Below are 23,855 nucleotides of genomic sequence, written 5' to 3'. Positions count from 1 at the left end.
GGAGTCAGAATTTTTAATGGAGGTGGATAGCTTGTTCAACCATCCATGAGTTACACATAAAAAGAGTCTGGACTGAGATTTGATACCACTCAAACGGGGCGTTATCAGAAACTGTTCAACAGTAGACCTGAGTGATTAAGAAGCAGATATTGGGACCTGAGAAGTGTCTCCATATATAGGTGCACACCCACTGACTACTCTGCATCAAGGAAAGTTAGGGTATTTATGGCATGCACTGAGGAAGGTTAGTGTATTTAAAAAAAAAAATTTGCAAATTAAATGGCAATTAATTAATTATTATTATTATCACCTGTGATGGGTTGGCACCGTGTCCAGGAGTTGTTTCTGGTTTGTGCCCTATGCTCGCTGGGATAGGCTCCAGTCCAGTGGCGTAGCTCGAGTTCGTGCCGATCAGGGCAGAATATGTTAACCTATTTAAATAGAAAATTAAAATGACATATAGAGAAAAATTAAGATACATTTTACATAGATTTATTCATATATAGGGAAACAGCAATAGTTTTTCACATATAATTATTTATAAGCATCAACTAGACAAGAATATAGTATAGATGCACTGATAAGCTGTGTTCTAAATATTAGTTTAATATAATTACGCTGCGAAAAACCAGAACCAGTGTAGTGTACAAGTGATAGATGGGGATGTTTTCTGTGCAGAGCAAAAACACATTCAGACTGATAACGAAACAAAATTATAAATGGTAAATTAATTGTTTATCTTCCTAGAAATTATTATAGGTGTAATGTTTATGTTTATTTTTGTTATTGCTTTATAAATCTCAACAGCTATGACTAATGCCATCACAGAAGGACAGTCTGAAAATTATTTTTTGAAGAATTTGTGGATAAAAAAATCAGAGAATTTTACTTTTTTCTTTCATGAGTGATATTTTTCCAGACCCTGCTGCTTACACATGAATTGTACTGATCCTTTTGGCCAATAATCCGACCCCAAAAATGTGCCGCCCAGGGTGGACCACCCCCTCCACCTGCCTCTAGCTACGCCCGCCCCAAGCTACACTACTGCTCCAGTCCCCTGTGACTCTGCTCATGATTAAACGGGCTTGGAAAATGGCATGGTATGGTATTATGATTATTGTCACCTGATTTGCTAGTGTTATTTGTAGCGTTTAATTTGACGTTTGTTGTTTACTTTAAAGTTAATGAGTATTGCAGCAGAACATTACTCATTACACTACTGTAGAATCTTTTTGGATAATTATTTTACTGGGTTGCCAGAGAGTTGCATTTTTTATATATTTACACTTGTTTATCTGGCTGATGCCTTTATCCAAGGTAACTTAAAGCATTTTAGATACAATTGATTACATCTCTTTTTGTTTTTTTCAAGTGAAAGCTATTTGTGAAGTGACTTGCAAATAGCTGCACGGTGTCAGTGGTGGGATTTCAACCTACAATTTCATTGTCTAAAGGCCAAAGTCTTAACCACTATGCCATACTGTCTAATTTAACAATTGTTATATGAAATGAATAAAAAACCACAAATTTCTTATTGCACATTTATTCCATCAACAAAGAAATAAAATTTGTATAAGTAAGGAAGGATGATTCTGGATGACCACTCATACTAAAGACAGAGTTAACAGACAGGTGATCAGCAAATTTAAATCATTCCCGTGTTTACATATACTTCATGGATTCCTATTTCTGAGATTAATATAACCGGGCTTTCTAAGATACGTTAGTGTGTGTGGATAACTGTACTCATTCTCTTCCAGTTCCTGTCAGATAATTTATTTCTGCCTGCAAAGTTTTTTAAAAACATAGCCAACTCCTTAAGCACACATAAAGGAGTGATTAATAACATATTACTGTATTTCACATCTGTGTCTGCCAGTTTATTGGTACAAGCTGTAATAATCCCACATAAATCAAAGCCATTTAGGAACATCTTTTGATTTAATTCACTGATATATACAACTTGAGTTTGCATGATACCTGGAGCCAAAAATCAGCATGGATTACTAAACCAAAATGGATGGGTTATTTGGAACATTTTTAGCACAAACAATGGTTCATAGGAGTCGTACATTTAATTTTCTTATTAATGTGTAAGTTTTCTGTGAAACACATTATAAACGTTAAACCATCCTCATCTATTTGTGTGTACAAATGCTAAAGTCTTCATTAAATGTTTTGTCCTAAGAATTTCTTATTTTCTTTTCATGAGAGCATTTAAATTCTAAGCGCTGACTGTCGCAATATCTTATGTCTCATGGTCTAAATTGAAAAGTATATGGCCCTGGGGCACTATCCAACCTTCTGTGTGTTAGAAAAAAATCCAAGATAAATGTTGCCATTTCAAAGGCAAAGCCAGCATTTCCAATAAGGAAATAAATCAGGAATTTATAGGCAGCAGCTTTTCCTGGTAAGTCTAAATATTTATTTTTTTAAATGTGCTATTAACACATTTTCTGTGGCAGTATAATACTTTTTATATTTCTAGCCCATGTTACAGGCAATTTTAAAGCCTCATGTACATTATTTGTCTATACTCCCTTACCAAGTTTTGACATGAAGGTACGATGAGGATGTTCATTTGTTTTGGGGAAACTGAATAGGATGTAAACATCAGAACCATGTGATGATAATTATCTCAGTGCACAGCAGCCTTGTGACTTTGGAAAAGTGTGAAATTGGAATTTGCTACAGTGATGGCTGTTTATCTATATGGCTATCTATCTAATTTTTTTCTTCATTTTATGAATTATTCTGCAGGGAACCACATCCACTGGTGCTTTGTCTTTCATACTTTTCCATGGAATACATGCAAATGTCTGTTAAAGAGACTGTGGCTACTAGAAAGAAAAGCTGGGAAGAACATGTTACTCCCTGGACCCGAGTACAATACAGTTTTGATGATTTAGATCTAATTTGTTGTCATGGAATTTACAATCATGACTTAAAAAGCAATATGAGATCAAATGACTTGGCAAAAGCAGGTAGAAGGGAAAGATGTGCATCTTTACCAGAATGCTATGATGAGTCACTTGCTGTGCGATATTCTTTCAATAAACTGAGTGTGAAGACTAAAGAAGTTGATGAAAATGCTAATCATTCTGAAGATGCACACCTTATATCTTTTGATGGCAGCACAGAAACATTAGTTCCACATACTGATGACAATTCAGATGTGACCATAAAGGAAATGAAACACATGGAAGGTCATCAGCATGATTGTCAGGGTGCAAGTTCCCTGAATGGTGCAGTAATTAAAAATGACTCAGCCACTTTGAACAAAGTAGAAAATGAGGAACACTGTGAAAGTGGAATTGGTTCTCACCAAATCATGGAGGAGGCAATAAATGACAGGAATGAGGAAAATGGAATAGGACACCAGGATCATTTGAGACAAATAATGGATAAAACAATACATGGTAATTCTGATGGCGGAAAGGAAAAAGACACCAATGACTATTCAAATGGAATTTGCGAAACAACAGAAACTGCAAAAGATCCTGAAACACTGGAAAAAAATTCCATCAAAGAAAGTATATGTAAAATATTAGAAGATGAGAGTGATTGTTGCAGAACATTAAATAAAGATTATGAGCCCAAAGTCTTAGAATGTCTGAGGAACAAGGAACAAGTTGATTTATTCTCTAAAGAAAATAGCAAGCCTCACTCAGATCTGGAAATAAATTTGCAGAATGACAGCAGTACTATGGTCTTAAATGAGCACCCAAAGGAAAATAATTTTCATGAAGTCATAAACAATGAAAATGTCCACAAATCCCCTGTCAAACTACGGAAAAGAAAGGTGAGTTTTATTTTTATGCATATCAGTATTGTTATGCTTTGTGTTTGAATGACTGCCTAATGGTATACCTTTACAGTATATAAATATTATAATCATATTAATTTTAACATTATTTTTAATTCTATAATGAAATGATATGGTTCACAATTCTCACCTGTCTATAATGAGCATTTTTATTGCTGTACTTAGTATTTATGGTTGAATTGTTCAAGAATATTTTATAATTCTTTTTTAAATATAAGAAACATATCATTTAATGTGAATCATATATCGATCAGCTGCAACATTAAAACCTCCTCGTCCACCTTGTTTCACATAAAAACCTCTGACTTGTCAAGGTATGGACTCAACAAGACCTCTGAAGGTGTTGTGTGGTATCTGGTACCAAGATGTTAGCAGCAGATTCTTTAAGAAATGTAACTGGTGAGGTGGGTCCTCTATGGATTGGACTTATTTGTCCAGCAAATTCCACAAATAATCGATTGGATCGAGACCTGGGGAATTTGAAGGCCATGTCAACACCTTGAACTCTTTGTCATGTTCCTCAAACCCTTCCAGCTCAATTTTCGTAGTGCAACAGGGTGCATTAATCCTACTGAAAGAGGTCAGTGGCATCAGGGAATACCATTGTCATAAAAGGGTGTATGAGGTCTGCAACAATCTGTAGATAGGTGATACATGTCAAAGCAACATCAATATGAATGCCAGGACCCAAGCTTTTCCAATAAAACAGGACATTGCCCAGAGAATCACACTGCCTCGGCCGACTCACCTTCTTCCCATTGTGCCATCTTTTCCACAAGTGACTCATCAGACCAGGTCAACTTCTGACATTGCTACATAGTTCAGTTCTAAAGCTCACATACCTATTTTAGGCACTTTCACAGGTGGTTGGGGTCAGCATGGGTACTCTGACTGGTCTGTGTCTATGCAGCTCCATACACTGCAAGCTGCAATGCACTGTGTGTTCTCATACTTTTCTGTCATGGCCAGCAATACGTTTATCAGCAATTTGTGCTACTGTAGCTCCTCTGTGGGCTCAATCCAGATAAGCTAGTCTTCTCTCCTCAATTGCATCAATGAACCTTGGGTACCCATGACCCTGTATCCGGTTCATGTGTTGCTCTTCCTTACTTTTGGTAGGTACTAACCACTGCATACTGGGAACACCCTACAAGACCTGCCATTTTAGAGATGCTCTGACCAAATCATCTAGCCATCACAATTTAGTCGCTCAGGTCTTTACGCTTGACCATTTTTCCTGCTTCTAACATATCACCTTCAAGAAATGACTGTTCGCTTGCTGCCTAATATATCTCACCCCTTGACAAGTGCATTGTATCAAGACAATCACCTGTCAGTGGTTTTAATATTGTGGTTGATTGACAACTAATTTGTTTAAAACTTAAAGACTACTCTTCAGCCACTTTTGTACTTTCTGTAAGAGTGATTAATATTAACATTAGTGAGCTATGGATTTAATCAGTGGATTTCCTGAATCCAATTTTCCCACCACTGGGTTGTGGAAAGCTGAAACTCATCCTAACAAAATCATGCATCTCTGGGACACAAGGCCCATTCAGGGCATATTCTTCAATGCACCTGCAGTCACTCATACTCAGCCAATAAAAGGTGTAATTTCACCCTACTTTCACCTCCAAATACAACCAGGTGAAAAAATGTCTAACTAAATAGATTACAAATTCAAGCTTTTGAGACAGCTAAGGCCCCTTCATCAGGCAAGGTGTAACAAAGTGACTGAAAAATATTCTAGCTTATATTGGGACAGCAAAGTGATTTTTTTTCTTCTTAACAATTTTTTTGGTTCAAATGTTAGCAAAATTGATAAACCTTAATAAAAGGTGTCATTTTGCTTGGCTTTTCTCTAATAAGAGAACCATTACTAGAGAAAGTCTTGTAAGGTTTATTTTTGAAGTGCATTGTCTGTAAGATAGGCCTCTGATGTAGTCAGCTGGTCAATCCGTCTGTTAGTCCACATATCTGGTCATAAAACTCTTGTCTCTATTCAGACCATTTTGCAGAGTCTTAAATTTAAGCATAAGTTTGTATTCCCATTCCCTCCACTTCTGTTGGGTCTTGAAATTACCCATAAGCACAGTAACCCTCAGATCCTTTATATTGTGACCATTACTGTTAAAGTGTGCTTCCTTTTGTGGCAAAAGTTATCACATTAAATTAAAGGTCAATCTTTATTTTATATAGAAGTTTTCCAGTCCCATATGGTATACTGCAATACATACAGACATTGCACTTCAAAAAAACCTTACAGGACTTTTACTAGTGATGGTTATCTTATCTCTACATTGTATTAGTTCATTATTAATTGGCCAAAGAAAGAGAAGAAGAGGGGGGAGACGTGTCCGGAGGCAGTAGGAGAGGAAGAAAGTAAAGAGAGTGGAACTGAGGGTAGGAACTTTGGATGTTGGCAGTATGACTGGTAAGGGGAAAGAATTAGCAGATATGATGAAGAGAAGGAAGGTTGATATATTGTGCATGCAAGAGACTAAATGGAAGGGGAGTAAGGCCAGGTAGATTGGAGGTGGATTCAAATTGTTCTATCATGGGGTAGGAGTTATTCTGAAGGAACAGTATTTTAAGAGTGTTTTGGAGGTGAAAAGAGTGTCAGGCAGAGTAATGATTATGAAGCTGAAAATTGGAGGTGTGATGATGAATGTTGTTAGTGCATATGCACTACAAGTTGGGTGTGCAATGGGTGATAAAGAAGATTTTTGGAGTGAATTGGATAAAGTAATGAACAGTGTACCTAAGGGACAGAAAGTGGTGATTGGAGCGGATTTCAATGGGCATGTTGGTGAAGGGAACAGTGGAGACGAGGAGGTGATGGGTGGGTATGGTGTCAAGGAGAGGAATGAAAAAGATCAGAGGATAGTGGATTTTGCCAAAAGGATGGACATGGCTGTGGTGAATATGTATTTTAAGAAGAGGGAGGAACATAGTGTTACGTTACGAGTGGAGGAAGATTACATCCTATGCAGAAGAGTTGATCTGAAGGAGATTGTAGTATGGGTGACAGCAAGAAGGGTGCTTGGCTTGACATCTGGAAAGAGGAAGGAGGAAAAGGAAACCTGGTGATGGAATGAGGAAATACAGGAGAGTATGCAGAGGAAGAGGATGGCAAAGAAGAAGTGGGAAAGTCAGAGAGATGCAGAAAGTAGACAAGAGTACAAGGTGCAAGGTGAAGACAGAGGTGGTGAAGGCTAAAGAAAAGGCGTATGATGAGTTGTATGACAGGTTGGACACTAAGGAGGGAGAAAAGTACCTGTACCGATTTGCTAGACAGAGGGACCGACCTGGGAAAGGCTACAGCACTGTAGGGTTATAAAGGATAAAGATGGAAACATACTCACAAGCAAGGAGTGTGTGTTGAGCAGATGGAAAGAGTACTTTGAGAGGCTGATGAATGAAGAGAACGAGAGAGAGATGAAGTTGGATGATGTGGAGATAGTGAATCAGGAAGTGCAACGGATTAGCAAGGAGGAAGTAAGGACGGCTTTGAAGAGGATGAAAAATGGAAAGGCCATTGGTCCAGATGACATACTTGTGGAAGCATGAAGGCGTCTAGTAAAGATGGCAGTGGAGTTTTTAACCAGATGTTTAATAGAATCTTGGAAAGTGAGAGGATGCCTGAGGAGTGGAGAAGAAGTGTACTGGTGCCGATATTTAAGAATAAGGGGGATGTGCAGGGCTGCAGTAACTACAAGGGAATAAAATTGATGAGCCACAGCATTAAGTTATGGGAAAGAGTAGTGGAAGCTAGGTTAAGAAGTGAAGTGATGATTAGTAAGCAGCAGTATGGTTTCATGCCAAGAAAGAGCACAACAGATGCAATGTTTGCTCTGAGGATGTTGATGGAGAAGTTTAGAGAAGGCGAGAAGGAGTTGCACTTTGTCCACTTTGTGGACCCGGAGTAAGCATATGACAGGGTGCCTCGAGAGGAACTGTGGTATTGTATGAGGAAGTCGGGAGTGGCAGAGAAGTATGTAAGAGTTGTACAGGATATGTATGAGGGACGTGCGACAGTGGTGAGGTCTGCAGTAGGAGTGAGGGATGCATTCAAATTAGAGGTGGGATTACATCAGGGATCGGCTCTGAGCCCTTTCTTATTTGCAATGGTGATGGACAGGTTGACAGACGAGATTAGACAGGAGTCCCTGTGGGCTATGATGTTTGCTGATGACATTGTGATCTGTAGCGATAGTAGGGACCAGGTTGAGGAGACCCTGGAGAGGTGGACATATGCTGTAGAGAGGAAAGGAATGAAGGTCAGTAGGAACAAGACAGAATACATGTGTGTAAATGAGAGGGAGGTCAGTGGAATGGTGAGGATGCAGGGAGTAGAGTTGGCAAAGGTGGATGAGTTTCAATACTTGGGATCAACAGCACATGGTAATGGGGATTGTGGAAGAGAGGTGAAAAAGAGAGTGCAGGCAGGGTGGAATGGGTGGAGAAGAGTGTCAGGAGTCATTTGTGATAGACGGGTATCAGCAAGAGTGAAAGGGAAGCTCTACAGGACCGTAGTGAGGCCAGCTATGGTGTATGAGCTTGAGATGGTGCCACTGACCAGAAAGCAGGAGACAGAGCTGGAGGTGGCACAGATAAAGATGCTAAGATTTGCATTGGGTGTGACAAGGATGGATAGGATTAGAAATGAATACATTAGAGAGTCAGCTCAAGTTGGATGGTTGGAAGACAAAGTCATAGAGACGAGATTGCGTTGGTTTGGACATGTGCAGAGGAGAGATGCTGGGTATAGTGGGAGTAGGATGCTAAGGATAGAACTGCCAGGGAAGAGGAAAAGAGGAAGGCCTAAGCGAAGTTTTATGGATGTGGTGAGAGTCGACATGCAGGTGATGGGTGTAACAGAACAAGATGCAGAGGACAGAAAGATATGGAAGAAGATGATCCGCTGTGGCAACCACTAATGGGAGCAACCGAAAGGAGAAGAAGAAGATTGTTCTCTTCTTTCAGGGTTAATTCATCTAAGGTTTATTAATTTTGCTAACATTTGAACAAAAGGTTGTTAAGATGAAAGAAAAAAAATCACTTTGCTGAATCAATAGTATTTTTGAGTTTCTTTGTTACGCCTTGGCTGATGAAGGGGCCTTAGCTGCCTCGAAAGCTTGCATTTGTAATCTATTTAGTTAGCCAATAAAAGGTGTCATTTTACCCTACTTTCTACTGTATCAATCAATGGCTAACATGGTACAACAGTATACTGCTGTGTATATGGAGGTGTATAAGTGAAGTATCCATAGAAAACCCTTGCAAATCTGTTTTAATGCACTTTAATCATTGTTGAAATATTTTCAACCAACAGTGATATCTTTGCATTTTATATTTATTATAATTCAGGGCAGAAGCTTGCAGTTTTTAAGATTGTAGGCACCATTCTATTTAGGATCAGCAAGACACATTACAGTTTTGTTTTGTTCTTTTTGATTTTGTCCAGTAATAGGAAAAAGGTCATATAATTGGCTATATTATTTCAATGCTTAATTTCCCTTTGGTATGTGCAGTTTCCTCTATCTCTCTTTTACTAGTAAATGCAGTTTAAGTAAAAAGTCAGTTGATCAACTTTTTCATGTTTTTGAGGATGTAGATAGGAATAACAAACACCCAGAGAAAAGGCATGCAGATACATGGAGAACATCCAAACATCACAAATAAATCAAGCAGGCATTGGATGCAAACTCAACACAGATAACCCCTGAACCACCATATATAAAAATAAACCTTAAATTAAGTGTAACACTACTACTATGGTCGGTTCCTCCTTCTCAGCAGAGCTCACCCTTCAAATCTTGGACTAAACATGGACTGTGCAGAGTCTCCTTGAGGATTTCTCTAGGTTTTCTGGTTTGTTTTCAGTTGTGTAAAACTGTTTGATTAACTCAGCTATGTGAGTCTTAATATGAGAGTTGGTGTTCCTTGTGATGTGCTGGTGCTTCAGTTAGACCTGGTTCTTCTAAGTACATAATGCTTCCAGCAAAGGCCCCAGTCTTCACTGACTTCTGATTAGAATAACTGGGTGTAGGAAATGAAAGAATGACAATAGAAAAGCCTATAATGTATTTTAGAATACTGTAAGTGTGTATGCATTTTTAACACGTGGCTAGTGTCTACTAAAAATCCATCAGTGCACAAAATGAAAGGCAAGACATTAATAATACTGGAACACTGCAATATTGTCATATATGTGATAGGAAGGAGAGAATCCTTCCTGTAACATGTGATCATGAGAAAGACATAGTGGAGAAGTGACTCCATTAAGAGATTTTACTAAAACGATGTTTTGGGTAGACTTGACCTCTTTAGCTTGTTATGCCAGTAATAGACAACTTTGTCTGCCATGCATAACAGGAGCATGTGCTGTTGTCCTAATGGCTTTTAGTTCACACAGACCATGTGTGTACTACATATTTGGTATTCTAATCCCTGGCATTTGAGACTAAGAACTGCATCATCCTGATTGGAATTTGAATTTGATGTATATCAGATATACAATGTAGCATACTATGCACTTACATTAGGCTAAAATTCATTAACATTTTCAAACTTTATTGAGTTGATCTTTTAGTGGTGAGTAGGTGAAAGCTGCTGAGGATACCTAAATAGAAGAAAGATTTCTATAGAAGGTATAAAGTATTTCAAAATAGGGAAACATGTTCTGAAAAGGACTGTGCTTAGTATTTTAATCATGGTTAATTAAAAAACTAAATTAATTTGTCTTGTTATTTATGTATTGGATGCACAATGTCTTTAAATTAATTTGTTTTGTTATTTATGTACTGGATGAACAATGCTGTAATACCCACCAGTCTATTCTCAGTCTACATGTTTTCTATGGGCATTTCATATTCACATGACTTTTATCCAACTATTCCAGTTTCTTCTAGTGTCAATAAGTATGGATATGTGCCCTGTGATGAGTTTATGAGCTATCAGGGCTTATTTCCTACCTTGCAGATAGACTACATTTTCCTATAATCCTGTAGCAGCATACGCAGATCAGGAAAATTAATTGATAGGTGGGTGGATGGATGGATGGATGGATATTTGTTTTTTTTTACTATACTAGAACCATGCTTTAAACTTACACTGTGACAGCTATGAAATTTGCAAGATCGTAAAATGCTGTTCAAATGTTTTTAGTATTTGATCTTCAGAATAAGGAAAGTGATTTTCATGTTTTGATTTATTTTTAATTAAAAGGTATATATACCATTTCCAGTATGCCAATGAATCAGCAATGTATTCATTTTCTTCAACCACTGTTTGCTTCACTGAGTTTTAAGCAGTTGATGCCTAACCACACAAAAGAAGAAGTCAGTAAGAAATCAACCCTGAATGGAATAACATAATTTTTGTAAGGCATTTATACTTACTTAGCTTGGGCCCATAAACTGTTTTCAATTAACTTAGAATATCTGGAAAATGAAATAAATAGATACTGGAGAGACATCAGTGCTAACCTGTTCACCACTTCTTTGAACATAACTAATACACTAATTTTTTTCCAGAAATGTTTTGAATAAATTTAATCCATTTAACTATAAAGCTCAGCCTTTTTTTGCAGTTTATACACACCTTTGCTTATTAAACCATAAACTTGGAATTTGGTAAGCAGGGACTTCTCACATAAATCAAGTTTTTGACATACTTTTTAGCTTTAGGCTTTGCTTTCCCCGAGGGCAAGAAGTTCAATAAGGGACAAGAAATGCTACAATATAATCAATTGACAAAAGAACAGCACCATGCAGGTTGTAATGGTGCTGTGACGGTGCATACTTTCTTTTCAACCAAGAAACCTGGGATTGAATTTCACCTGTTATATTCAACATGCAAATTTGACATTGTGTAATGTGACTGAGATGGAAATTAAATCCATGTTCCTGGAGCTCTGAGGCAGCATAGCCACTGTGCCACCATGCTGCTATGAAAGCAGCCAAAAATGCATAAAGTTGAGTCTTCTTTTAATAAGGGAGCAAATTTTTAAATATATAGTATTCATTCATTATTATTGGTTCATTTTTAATTTTATTTTTAAACTGCTACACAAAACTCAGATCTGAGGTTTTTCAGGGGGTTCTTGATCTCTCTGATTCTCAAATCATGAATTTTAAACTAATGACTTCAAGAAAGAAGTTGTAAAGTACTCACTGAGCACATTAAGGTACGCATTATTCTAAACTGTTATTCATTGCATGTATGTTTAGAAATCAATATGGAAGAATACAACCAGGAAAATAAAGGCTCTCAATACTTCTGCAGAAATAAACTAAGTGTATCATATACATTTCGGCAAAAAACTAAAAACTAATTGTGGCAAAATGTTCACATTTTAAGAACTTTAAAGTGTAGCTTGACTACAGTAATGATAGTATTATGTGATAAAAGTATTCATCATTTTTAAAAATATGAACACAAAGTAATTAAGACTCACAAGCAACTTTAGGTTTTCACTGAAATTTCTGTGAATGTCACTTTATGACCAGGTACAGTCGTAAACCTTTGTGACACTTCCTTTTGTGGCAAAAGGTGTCACATTAAAAATTTCTTTTTCATGCATTAGTTGTTCAAACAGCTTATTTTTGTTATCCTAAGTTTGTTTTAAAAACCCACAGTTTTTCATATTTCATCCCCAAATTATTTGCAAATGCTTAAAATATAAAATTAAATATACAGTATGATAACATCCAAAGGTCAATCTTTATTTTATATAGAAGTTTTCCAGTCCCATAAGGTATACTGCAAAGCAATAGAAAATAAATAAATGAATACATAAATTGATAAAAAAAAGCAATACATTAAACAAATATGGAAGCATTTCTGTATCTAAGGTAATTAGGTAGGGGTCTTAATCTTGGAATTGTTCAAAGAGCAATATACCGTATATATACTTATGATTAAGTTCTCCCACGGATAAGTCAGGGCTTGATTTTATTGTATAACTAGCAAAATACCCGCGCTTCGCAGCGGAGAAGTAGTGTGTGAAAGAAGTTATGAAAAAGAAAAGGAAACATTTTAAAAATAACTTAACATGATTGTCAATGTAATTGTTTTGTCACTGTTATGAGTTTTGCTGTCATATGTATGTATATATATATAGCAAAATACCGGCGCTTCGCAGCGGCAAAGTACTGCATTAAAATTTTTATTAAGAAGAAAATTAAACCTTTTTAAACTGAGGGAAAATATGCCAATAATTATTTGTTAAGGATCTCTTTGTATACCACATTGTCAGTTCGGCCCTCTGGTTGTAATATGACCAAGCTGTGCGCTGAGCTTACTCGTGAGCATGCAACTTACAGTTGGCCATGTAAACAGTAATCTTGTCTCAAATCTGACAACTTGGATTGCTGGTGTCATAATCGGTTTGAGTTTCATGGTTTGTTTCAATTATGACAGTATTTGCAGGACTTGTTGTGTTGAAGTGACATTCGGCATCTGTCAAGCGTTGTAAGCACACAACCGGTTTCATCGATAAAATCACATCTAGCTTTTGAGAGTTTAAACATTCATAAACATCAAAGTGTCCAATACTGAAATCGTCACCTGTGAATCTAAAATGTTTAAGAGGCATTGGCGGTTGTCGAAAGTTGTAAAATGTTTGGCTATTTCGGTACACTTGAAAGCGACAACCAAACAATTCAGCGGCAGCCATCAACTCACATGCAGAACCATAGGTGAAGGGCTTAAGCATTTCACTCTTATAGTGCTCCTGTGTAGTATAATTATCTCCTGTACCGTCATCAGTCCACACCTTGAACCTGTCCCAGTCATTCAATACATAAAACACAAAGTTCCTCCGGATATCAAGAGTGAGCCTGATATGGCCGTGCAATATGTAACAAAGAGAATGGAAAAGGTAGGTGCCATCTCTGGGCATGGAAACCACTCGGTAAGTGACAGTTCTTTGATCAATAGTGATCACCTCGATAGACATGTTAATGCGGGTACGGTTGGAATGATAAAGGAAATGGGTACCTGAGAAATGTAAAGTAAGTCTAAAATACCTATACAATAACTATAATTTTAATTAACAAACAATAAAACAGTGGAGAATCCGTGGATTAAACAAAAAGGCTGTAGTTATCAGTAGGGAGACGTGAATCTTGTGGCGAAGCAAGAAAGGAAATGTAGAGACCGGAGCGACGGACGGTCTTATATAGGCAGGCAGCCAACAACGTGGGAGGCGTTGGGATGGGGACCGCGCCACCTCGCACGGTGACCGAGCTGCAGGCTATGGACGTATATATATACGTAAGTAGGATTCAGTTAGCGTTGGGAACCCGTGTACCAAATTTCTTGAAGATGGGCCCATAAGTAACATAGGTTACTTAAACAATATGGCGGCTGACAGTGGCGTAATACCACCGAAATAAGTACGTACATTGGTTTCGGTTAGTGCAGGGAAGGCGCCTACCAAATTTCGAGAAGAGGGGGCAATAAATAAGAAAGTTCAACATGGTGGACGTTGTTGACCGTTATGATTATTACGCGTAGAATTTCGAAATGAAACCTGCTTAACTTTTGTAACTAAGCTGTAAGGAATGAGCCTGCCAAATTTCAGCCTTCTACCTACATGGGAAGTTGGAGAATTAGTGACGTTGGAAAGTTCAATATGGCTGGCTGACAGTGGCGTCATACCACCGAAATAAGTACTTACATTGGTTTCGGTTAGCTCAGGGAAGCCACCTACCAAATTTCGTGAAGATGGGGCCGTAAATAAGAAAGTTCAACATGGCGGATGTTGTTGACCGTTATGACCGTTACGCGTAGAAATGAAACCTGCTAAACTTTTGTAAGTCAGCTGCCAAATTTCGTGAAGATGGGGTCAGCCTTCTATCTACAAGGGAAGTCGGAAAATTGGTGACGTTGGAAAGTTCAATATGGCGGCTGACAGTGGCGTCATACCATCGAAATAAGTAAGTACATCGGTTTCGGTTAGCGCAGGGAAGCTGCCTACCAAATTTCGTGAAGATGGGGCCATAAATAAGAAAGTTCAACATGGCGGACGTTGTCGACCGTTATGACCGTTACGTGTAGAATTTCGAAATGATGTTCAGAGCAGGTTTGTTCTATGTAAACAAGGATTAGCTTACACACTTAATCAGTGTCCGTGCGTGGAATTCATTCAGTCATGGTTTTGCTGTTCATGAATGAGCGACCAATTGATATCGGTGCACAAATTATAAGAGAATTTCATATAGAGAGGATTTTGCACGATCGACAAGATCCTTTATTGCTCCCGGAGGAAAATTCTTTTCGAAAGATACCACTTTAGCCGAAGGGGAATATTGTACATCAAAGATTTATTAGCACCTTATATTCAAAGTCAAACTAGGCGAAGTCAGACTCACAACCACACAGACAGTATGCATTGTTTTGAGGTTTTGCAAGCGGCACTTTATTTTATATGCTGTAGGCGATGCAGAAAATTTATCTAAAAGTGCAGCTTGCCAGGCAATTTGTAAAGTCTGTTTGGCTCTGAAATCTTTCCTTTGGGTTTTCATAGTGTTTCCTGGACACCTGCATGTGCAGACAATAAAAGAGGCGTTTCATGCCATTGCAGGTAGGTAATACACAGGCAAAAACACCCACAGTTCCATAAAGAATCTCACAATCAGCGTGGCATTCTCATTACCCAGGATTTCCAAATGTGATTGGGGCACTGGATTGTACGCAGATCCGAATAAAGGCCCCATCATGTCCAAATGAGCCAGATTACATAAACAGAAAAGGCTTTCACAGTATTAATGTGCAGGTAATGTAGCTTTTTGTAAGAGTTGAAAATAGCCAATAGGCATGTTGACATACAGTAAAATTGTGTGACCTACATGCTATAAATTCTCAGATCTGTGATGCATCCTACCTTGTATTAAATGTGGAGGCTAAATGGCCAGGGTTTGTTCATGACTCAAGAATTTTTAAGGAGTCACATCTGTATCGGACATTTGAGCAAGGTAATAATCCAATTATAAATCATGGTGATGTGTGTATTGTATTCACATTCTTTACATATTCTGCAGGTCATCATGATGGAATCCTGCTTGGGGACAGGGGATATGCCTTTATAATGACCCCGTTTCCTCACCCCAACCCTGGGTCACAAACTCGATATACTGCAGCTCTGCCTAGGACAAAGGCACGAATTGAAATGACCTTTGGCCACCTGATTTCAATGTCTAAAAAGGCTGAGGGTTGCACCTGATAGTGCATGTGACATAATTGTGTCATGCTCTGTCTTACACAACATAGCAACCATCAGAAAAGAGAGAGTCCCTGAGGTTTTGGTGCAGTCTGATGATGACCTTGACCCAGTGCACTTTGAGCAAACCAGTGGCAGAGCTGCCAGAGACAGAATTGTGGCCCAATATTTTCAATGAAAAAGACAACAGTGGTTTCACACAAAAGTTATTGTATATTACAGCCCTTCAGCCTGTAAGGAGGAGAACATAATTAAGGATACACTCACACATACATATATACATATGGGAAAGAGATAAGAGAATTTTGTTACCAATTGTTTTTCTAGTATTTGTATCTGCAACTTCATTTTAGTTGTCCTCAGTTCATGAAGTTCCATGTCCTACTGTTTTTTTCTCATTTTTAGTTTTCTGTATGCAATTTTCTGTTGAAGATATCTCTTGTATAGAGCCCTCACATTTTTCTGCAAATAAATACGCAATTACAAATGCCTTTTTTCCTCTATATTGTATACACAGTATATCATTTTGAATCATTTTGCATTAAGTACAACAAATGGCTCAACCAACCTCACCATCTCCTTTTTTTGATGTGGATTTTGTACCAAAATGGACACGTGTGCTGGCTACAGGCTCCTGCAAAACAGTTATATCACGATCTGGAGTTTGTTCAAACATTTGGAACATTTACCTCTCCTCCTGATGAATAATCAGACACAGTGTCTTCATCAAATATTTGACCTTCGTTAATATCTTGTTGGTCAGACACAGGTTCTAGGAATATGACATTCCCTGCAACTGACCCAACAAAAAAGTGGACTATATGGAACATATCTATGGCACACATTGATGACAAATATATACAATGACCATCCCTTACCTGAAATGAAGTGACTACTGCATCCTGCCACTGGTTCTGAAACGGAGCCACAGGGCGATGGGCATTTTGCTGGAGAGCCAACTCTTCTGCAGGGGTTAGGTCTGGACCGCGTGGACCTCCACCTGTTTTTTGCTTGTCTGCCTTCTTATTAGCTTTAAAGTTAATGTTTTTTATATTATAAATGATTCTTTATGTCAACAGTTCTTTCAATAGTTATATAACAATATTTACCAGTTTGAAGTATATTCTTGTACTTCACTTTACCCTGTTCCCATGTTCTCCTTGTGCTCACGTTTGATCTGGAATTATGACATATCTATACTAATAAAAGGCAAAGCCCTCACTGACTCACCCACTCATCACTAATTCTCCAACTTCCCGTGTAGGTAGAAGGCTGAAATTTGGCAGGCTAATTTCTTACAGCTTACTTACAAAAGTTGGGCAGGTTTCATTTCGAAATTCTACGCGTAATGGTCATAACTAGAACCTATTTTTCTCCATATACTGTAATGGACTTTAGCTCGATGGCCGTGGGGGGCGGAGCTGCGTGTCACATCATCACGCCTCCCACGTAATCACGTGAACTGACTGTGAACGCAGTACATAGAAAAGAAGGAAGAGCTCCCAAAGAGCGCTGAAGAAAAATGCTGAATACTTTATTCGCGAGATACAAGTTTAATGAGAAGACACGAGGTATAAATGAGACTTTGGATCACTTTGTAATGGAGTTAAAATTGCTGTAGCGAGAAACTTTTAAGTGCCGGGTCTTAGCTAACATTAAATAAAGCCGTGGACATTGCAACATCACACAAGAGAGCATGTGAACTGACTGAACGCAGTACGAGTGATCACTTCCATGCTTCAAACCTGTTCAAAAAACGCATTACACAATTGACAAGGTGGAAAAAGAATATGCTCCGAGCTGAGCTCCACAGCTAAAACGGTCTTGCGGAAGCAACTTCGTCACGCTGCCACCAAATACTCACAGAAAAATTAGAAGTGTATTAAAAAGTTAATACACACGCTGTCTCTAGAGTTTCTCCAAACTCAATGTATTCCTCGCATCCCCATTACACCCTCTGATCTCCCATTTCAATTCAGCTGCCTCCAATTTCCAGTAAGGCTCTGCTTCGCGATGAGAAGGAATAAGTCTCAGGGACAGACCCTACAAAAGGTTGCCATTAATTTCAGGCAAGATTGCTTTTCTCCTGGACAACTATACGTTGCATTCTCAAGAGTGAGCTCGCGCAGCTTCGTCATATTACAACCAGAGTGCTGAACTGACAACGTGATATATAAAGAGAACTATAATAATCGTAATAAACGAACAATAAAACAGCGGAGAACCTGTGGATTAAATAAAAAGGCAGCTTCCTTGGCAAAGCAAGGAAAAAGGATGGCTTTATATTTCGTTCGTTTATAAAACAGCGGAGAAGCTGTGTAAAGGCTGCTTCACAAAAAACCAGCGGAGCGCCTTATATGAGCAGGCAGTCAGCTAAAGAAGGGAATCAATAAATATATATAATCGTAATAAACGAATAAAAAATAGCGTACAAGCCGCGGATTAAATAAAGGAAATGGGTACCTGAACAGTAAAGTAGGTCTCGCATAGCTACACAATAACTATAACAATCGTAATAAACTAGCAATAAAACAGTACAGAACCGCGAAGCAAGGAGAAACGACGGCCTTATATGGCGTTCGTTTATAAAGCAGCGGAGAAGCTGTGTGAAGGCAGCTACACAAAAAAACAGCAGAGCGCCACACTCTGAATGTATTCCTCGCATCACCGTTATACCCTCTGATCTCCCATTTCAATTCAAATGCCTCAAATTTCCAGTAAGGCTCTGCTTCGCGATGACAATTAATAAGTCTCAGGGACAGACCCTACAAAAGGTTGCCATTGATTTGAGGCAACATTGCTTTTCTCCTGGACAAAACTATACATTGCATTCTCAAAAGTAATCTCAGTGCACAGCTTGGTCATATTACAACCGGAGTGCTGAACTGACAACGTGGTATACAAAGAGATCCTTAACAGATAGTTATTGGTATATTTTCCCTCAGTTTAAAAGGTTTTCTTTTCTTCTTAATAAAAATTTAAAAGCAGTTCTTCATCACTGCTGCTGGGATTTTGCTATATACAGTATATATATATATGTAGATATATATATATGTATGTATGTATGTATGTGTATAAATATGTATGTAGATATGTATATATATGTGTATATATATGTTGATGTGTGTATATATATGTGTATATGTATATATATATATAGATATGTGTATGTGTACATATGTGTATATGTAGATATGTTTATATGTGTGTGTGTGTGTATATATATATATATATATATATATATATATATGACAGCAACACTCATAACAGTGACAAAACAATTATATTGACAATCATGTTACGTTATTTTTAAAATGTTTCCTTTTCTTTTTCATAACTTCTTTAACACACTACATCTCCGCTCCGAAGCGCAGGTATTTTGCTATATATATATATATATATATATATGTATATATGTATGTATATATATATGTCTGTGTGTATATATATATATATATATATATATATATATATATATATATATGTGTATGTGTATGTATGTATGTATGTGTAAATGTATGTATGTGTATGTGTGTATATATGTATATTTATTTCTATGTATGTGTATATGTATATACAGTATATATATGTGTGTGTATGTAAGTGTGTGTGTATATACACTCACCTAAAGGATTATTAGGAACACCTGTTCAATTTCTCATTAATGCAATTATCTAATCAAGCAATCACATGCCAGTTGCTTCAATGCATTTAGGGGTGTGGTCCTGGTCAAGACAATCTCCTGAACTCCAAACTGAATGTCAGAATAGACATAGAAGAAAGGTGATTTAAGCAATTTTGAGCGTGGCATGGTTATTGGTGCCAGACGGGCCGGTCTGAGTATTTCACAATCTGCTCAGTTACTGGGATTTTCACGCACAACCATTTCTAGGGTTTACAAAGAATGGTGTGAAAAGGGAAAAACATCCAGTATGCGGCAGTCCTGGGGCGAAAATAGGTTGTTGATGCTAGAGGTCAGAGGAGAATGGGCCGACTGATTCAAGCTGATAGAAGAGCAACTTTGACTGAAATAACCACTCGTTACAACCGAGGTATGCAGCAAAGCATTTGTGAAGCCACAACACGCACAACCTTGAGGCGGATGGGCTACAACAGCAGAAGACCCCACCGGGGGGGTTTACTACAAATAGGAAAAAGAGGTTACAATTTGCACAAGCTCACCAAAATTGGACAGTTGAAGACTGGAAAAATGTTGCCTGGTCTGATGAGTCTCGATTTCTGTTGAGACATTCAAATGGTAGAGTCAGAATTTGGCGTAAACAGAATGAGAACATGGATCCATCATGCCTTGTTACCACTGTGCAGGCTGGTGGAGGTGGTGTAATGGTGTGGGGGATGTTTTCTTGGCACACTTTAGGGCCCTTAGTGCCAATTGGGCATCGTTTAAATGCCACGGGCTACCTGAGCATTGTTTCTGCCCATGTCCATCCCTTCATGACCACCATGTATCCATCCTCTGATGGCTACTTCCAGCAGGATAATGCACCATGTCACAAAGCTCGAATCATTTCAAATTGGTTTCTTGAACATGACAATGAGTTCACTGTACTAAAATGGCCGCCACAGTCACCAGATCTCAACCCAATAGAGTATCTTTGGGATGTGGTGGAACAGGAGCTTCGTGCCCTGGATGTGCATCCCACAAATCTCCATCAACTGCAAGATGCTATCCTATCAATATGGGCCAACATTTCTAAAGAATGCTTTCAGCACCTTGTTGAATCAATGCCACGTAGAATTAAGGCAGTTCTGAAGGCGAAAGGGGGTCAAACACCGTATTAGTATGGTGTTCCTAATAATCCTTTAGGTGAGTGTATGTTGATATGTGTATATATATATTGTGAGCTGGAGGGCTGATCGCACCCCAAATAGAGACAGACGCCCCTGGGAAAACCACAAAGCCTGAAACACTGACTACCCTCACATTGCTCCTTATCCTTGCACTATAACGCGTAATACAAGCCTTGCGCGGTACTCCGCCAACTTAAAAGCCGTGCGCAGTGCCTGTCAGATTTGGAATTGATTGTTTGCTTTTATCTCTCTCTGCTCCTAGCGGAACTGTCATCTCTGACTTGTCATGGAGCACGTTTAAGCTCATGTGTTTGCAGTGTTTGAATAAAAATCCTTCTTGTTTCTACGACCTCCTGTCTCTCTGTGCAAATCTGTGACCCAAGTGTGACAATATGTATATATATGTAGATGTGTATATGTATATATAGATATGTGTAAATGTAGATATATATATATGTTTATATATGTGTGTGTATATATATATATATATGACAGCAACACTCATAACAGTGACAATGCAATTACATTGACAATCATGTTACGTTATTTTTAAAATGTTTTATTTTCTTTTTCATAACTTCTTTAATACACTACTTCTCTGCTTCAAGGCGCGGGTATTTTGCTAGTTAAATAATAATTAATGTGACACATAGGAAATGAAACTCAGCATTCAGTAAGTACAATACACACTACAGTACTTACGCGTTTAATTTGCCACTTTTTGCAAGCCGTCTTTTCTGGTTTGGGCTGCTTTTGCAGTGCTACCCCTTGTGCATATTAAGTCTCGGAATTCTTCTCTGGTCCTGGTGGGTCGCAGTGGCTGTAGATTTTCATTCTAACCATCTTCTTAATTAGTGAGCCGTTTTTGCTGCTGATTAACTTGCTTTGCCTTAGTTTTAATTGACATGACTCAGACCCCTTACTTGTTACTTTTTCCTTAATGAACAGCCAAACAATAATGAGACACATAACAAGCTGCCACATGACCAGCTAACCTAAAAATAAAGAAAGCTGAAGGTCTCGGTCACGTTGGCCTGCTCAAGTCACCAAAATATCTTGACTGTGGTCATAGAAAAAACAGAAAATCAACAGTCTGCTGTGGTAGAATGAGAGCAGCAACAAGTCATAATATTCAATAACTGATTTAATTAACAGCAAGAATTGGCTTCTCATTAAGAAACTGTTGGGAGTGAAATTGGCTGGAGCTTGATGTTCCAATTTAGCTGGTCATCTGTTGGCAAGTTTCACATCTCATTTCTGTTTGGCTGCAATTTAATGAAGAAACAAATCAATTCAGAGGACTAAAGCCTTAAAAACAGGGCTATTAAAATGAAGGGAAAAGGGGTTAATTAGCAGTGAAAACTGCTCTCTAATTAGGAAAAGGGCTAGAATGAAAACCTGCAGCCAACTGCAGCCCACCAGGACCGGAGTTGGACACCACTGCAGTAGATGCATGTAGTGCGTAATCACGTGGATTGAAGAATTTACTTACCTAATACTTTACACTTCATTTAACTTAAAATTAGACATAAGGTTATCACTGACAAAAGTTCAATTAAACCAAAGTAGATGCTCAAGACTAATGATAGCTTTAAACAGTAGATATAGGATCACACAGATTCATAAAATTTTGCTTTTGTCATTATGCTAAGATATAACTTACTCTGGGATTATTCTTCCTTTTTTATAATTCACTATTTCTTTAAAGGATTTATTAGGCTCACTGATTATTCTGATTTGGCTTAATATATCTGTGAGACTGGCATACGATGAACTGGCTCCCGATCCAAGGCTGCTGAGTGCTGCCAGGAGAGATTCTGGCCTCCTGCATCTCTGAATTGGATTAAGTGGTTTTGAGAATGTTATGATTTTTTTTTTTTTTGTTCTTTATTTCGCCTTATACAATGTAAGAGTATCTTTCAAGTAAAAGGTCCAGCTCCGCTTGTGTGAAAAAATGCACCCGTTCTTGCGTCATTTTGTTGCAGTCTATCAAAGACTTGCTGATCATGTTTTCTATATTCAATATATATGGGCTTTTCAATCAGCGTGGGCACACGCAATCATCTCAGATGATTGGGTCCAGCTAGACTAATCTACTACACAGCTGCGTTTGAAAAACCGACTTATCCCGGATGAGTTTCACCAGCATTAACTCATCCAAGATGAGGCATCTGATCTTGGATGATTTAAGCGACGTATGGAAAATACCCCCCTGAAGTGATTAAAATGATGACACTTTAAGCTGATGACACTTCAAGATGAATCTGTGCTTTATAGAGTTTTAGAGAAAGTCGGCAGGTGACTATAAACTTAAGACAAATGTTTCAGGTAACAGGAGACACAAGGCCACCAGGGTCATCTGGTTAGTTAATTGCTGAGTTCTCCAATTTTCTCATCTAGTCATTTCCTAAAAGTGATTAGGGCATTTACTTGAACTAACAGTTCACTCCAGACACTAATAACCATTTGTGTGAAGCACTGTTTTTGTTTTCACATTTATATCTACCAGTATCCATGAGAATGCAACTCAGAACTAACTAAAATTAATGTGATAACTTAATCTGATCAAGAGATTTGATCAATAAAAATTCTGCAGGCATGAATTAGATTCCCAGGAGAGGGGGGCTGAGGGGAACAAAAATTATACTCTACAATAAGAAGATAATAAACGATAACAAATCACTCCTCAAACTAGTCTAGCATACTGTAAAAGGCACAGACGTAGCTAAATAAAAAAACTAATCAATATGGCAACAGGGTTGCAACTCTAAACTATGAATGCATTGCTAAAGGCTGATTTATTTCAAAGTATTAGCATCTCTAAAATAAGCTTACATTAAGACATCACAAATATCAGTTGTTCACTTCCAGGTTCGACTTGATTGATTTCAGTGTTTACATTTGCTCCAAGAATTCTAAAAAAAGTTCTCCATCGTCCGTCTTACTGGAAAAACTTTCTAAAATCTTGCATTATTTAGATGGTAATAT

The 23,855-nt window shown here is 38.0% G+C and overlaps 1 protein-coding gene across 1 annotated transcript in view; it reads left to right on the top strand.

Annotated features, from left to right (window-relative positions):
- The window catches only part of LOC120527467 (rho GTPase-activating protein 7-like), a 349,930-nt gene that overhangs the window by 2,641 nt on the left and 323,434 nt on the right, over positions 1-23,855 (top strand). The window contains exon 2 of the mRNA XM_039750907.1: positions 2,761-3,802. Within this exon, the coding sequence (XP_039606841.1) occupies positions 2,801-3,802 (1,002 nt within the window). The 5' untranslated portion in view covers positions 2,761-2,800. The remainder of the gene's footprint in view (positions 1-2,760; positions 3,803-23,855) is intronic.

This window comes from Polypterus senegalus, chromosome 4 (genome assembly GCF_016835505.1).
Source record: "Polypterus senegalus isolate Bchr_013 chromosome 4, ASM1683550v1, whole genome shotgun sequence".
Taxonomy (NCBI): domain Eukaryota; kingdom Metazoa; phylum Chordata; class Cladistia; order Polypteriformes; family Polypteridae; genus Polypterus; species Polypterus senegalus.
Note: the sequence above shows the minus strand (reverse complement) of the source record. Positions and strands in the feature narration are given on the sequence as shown.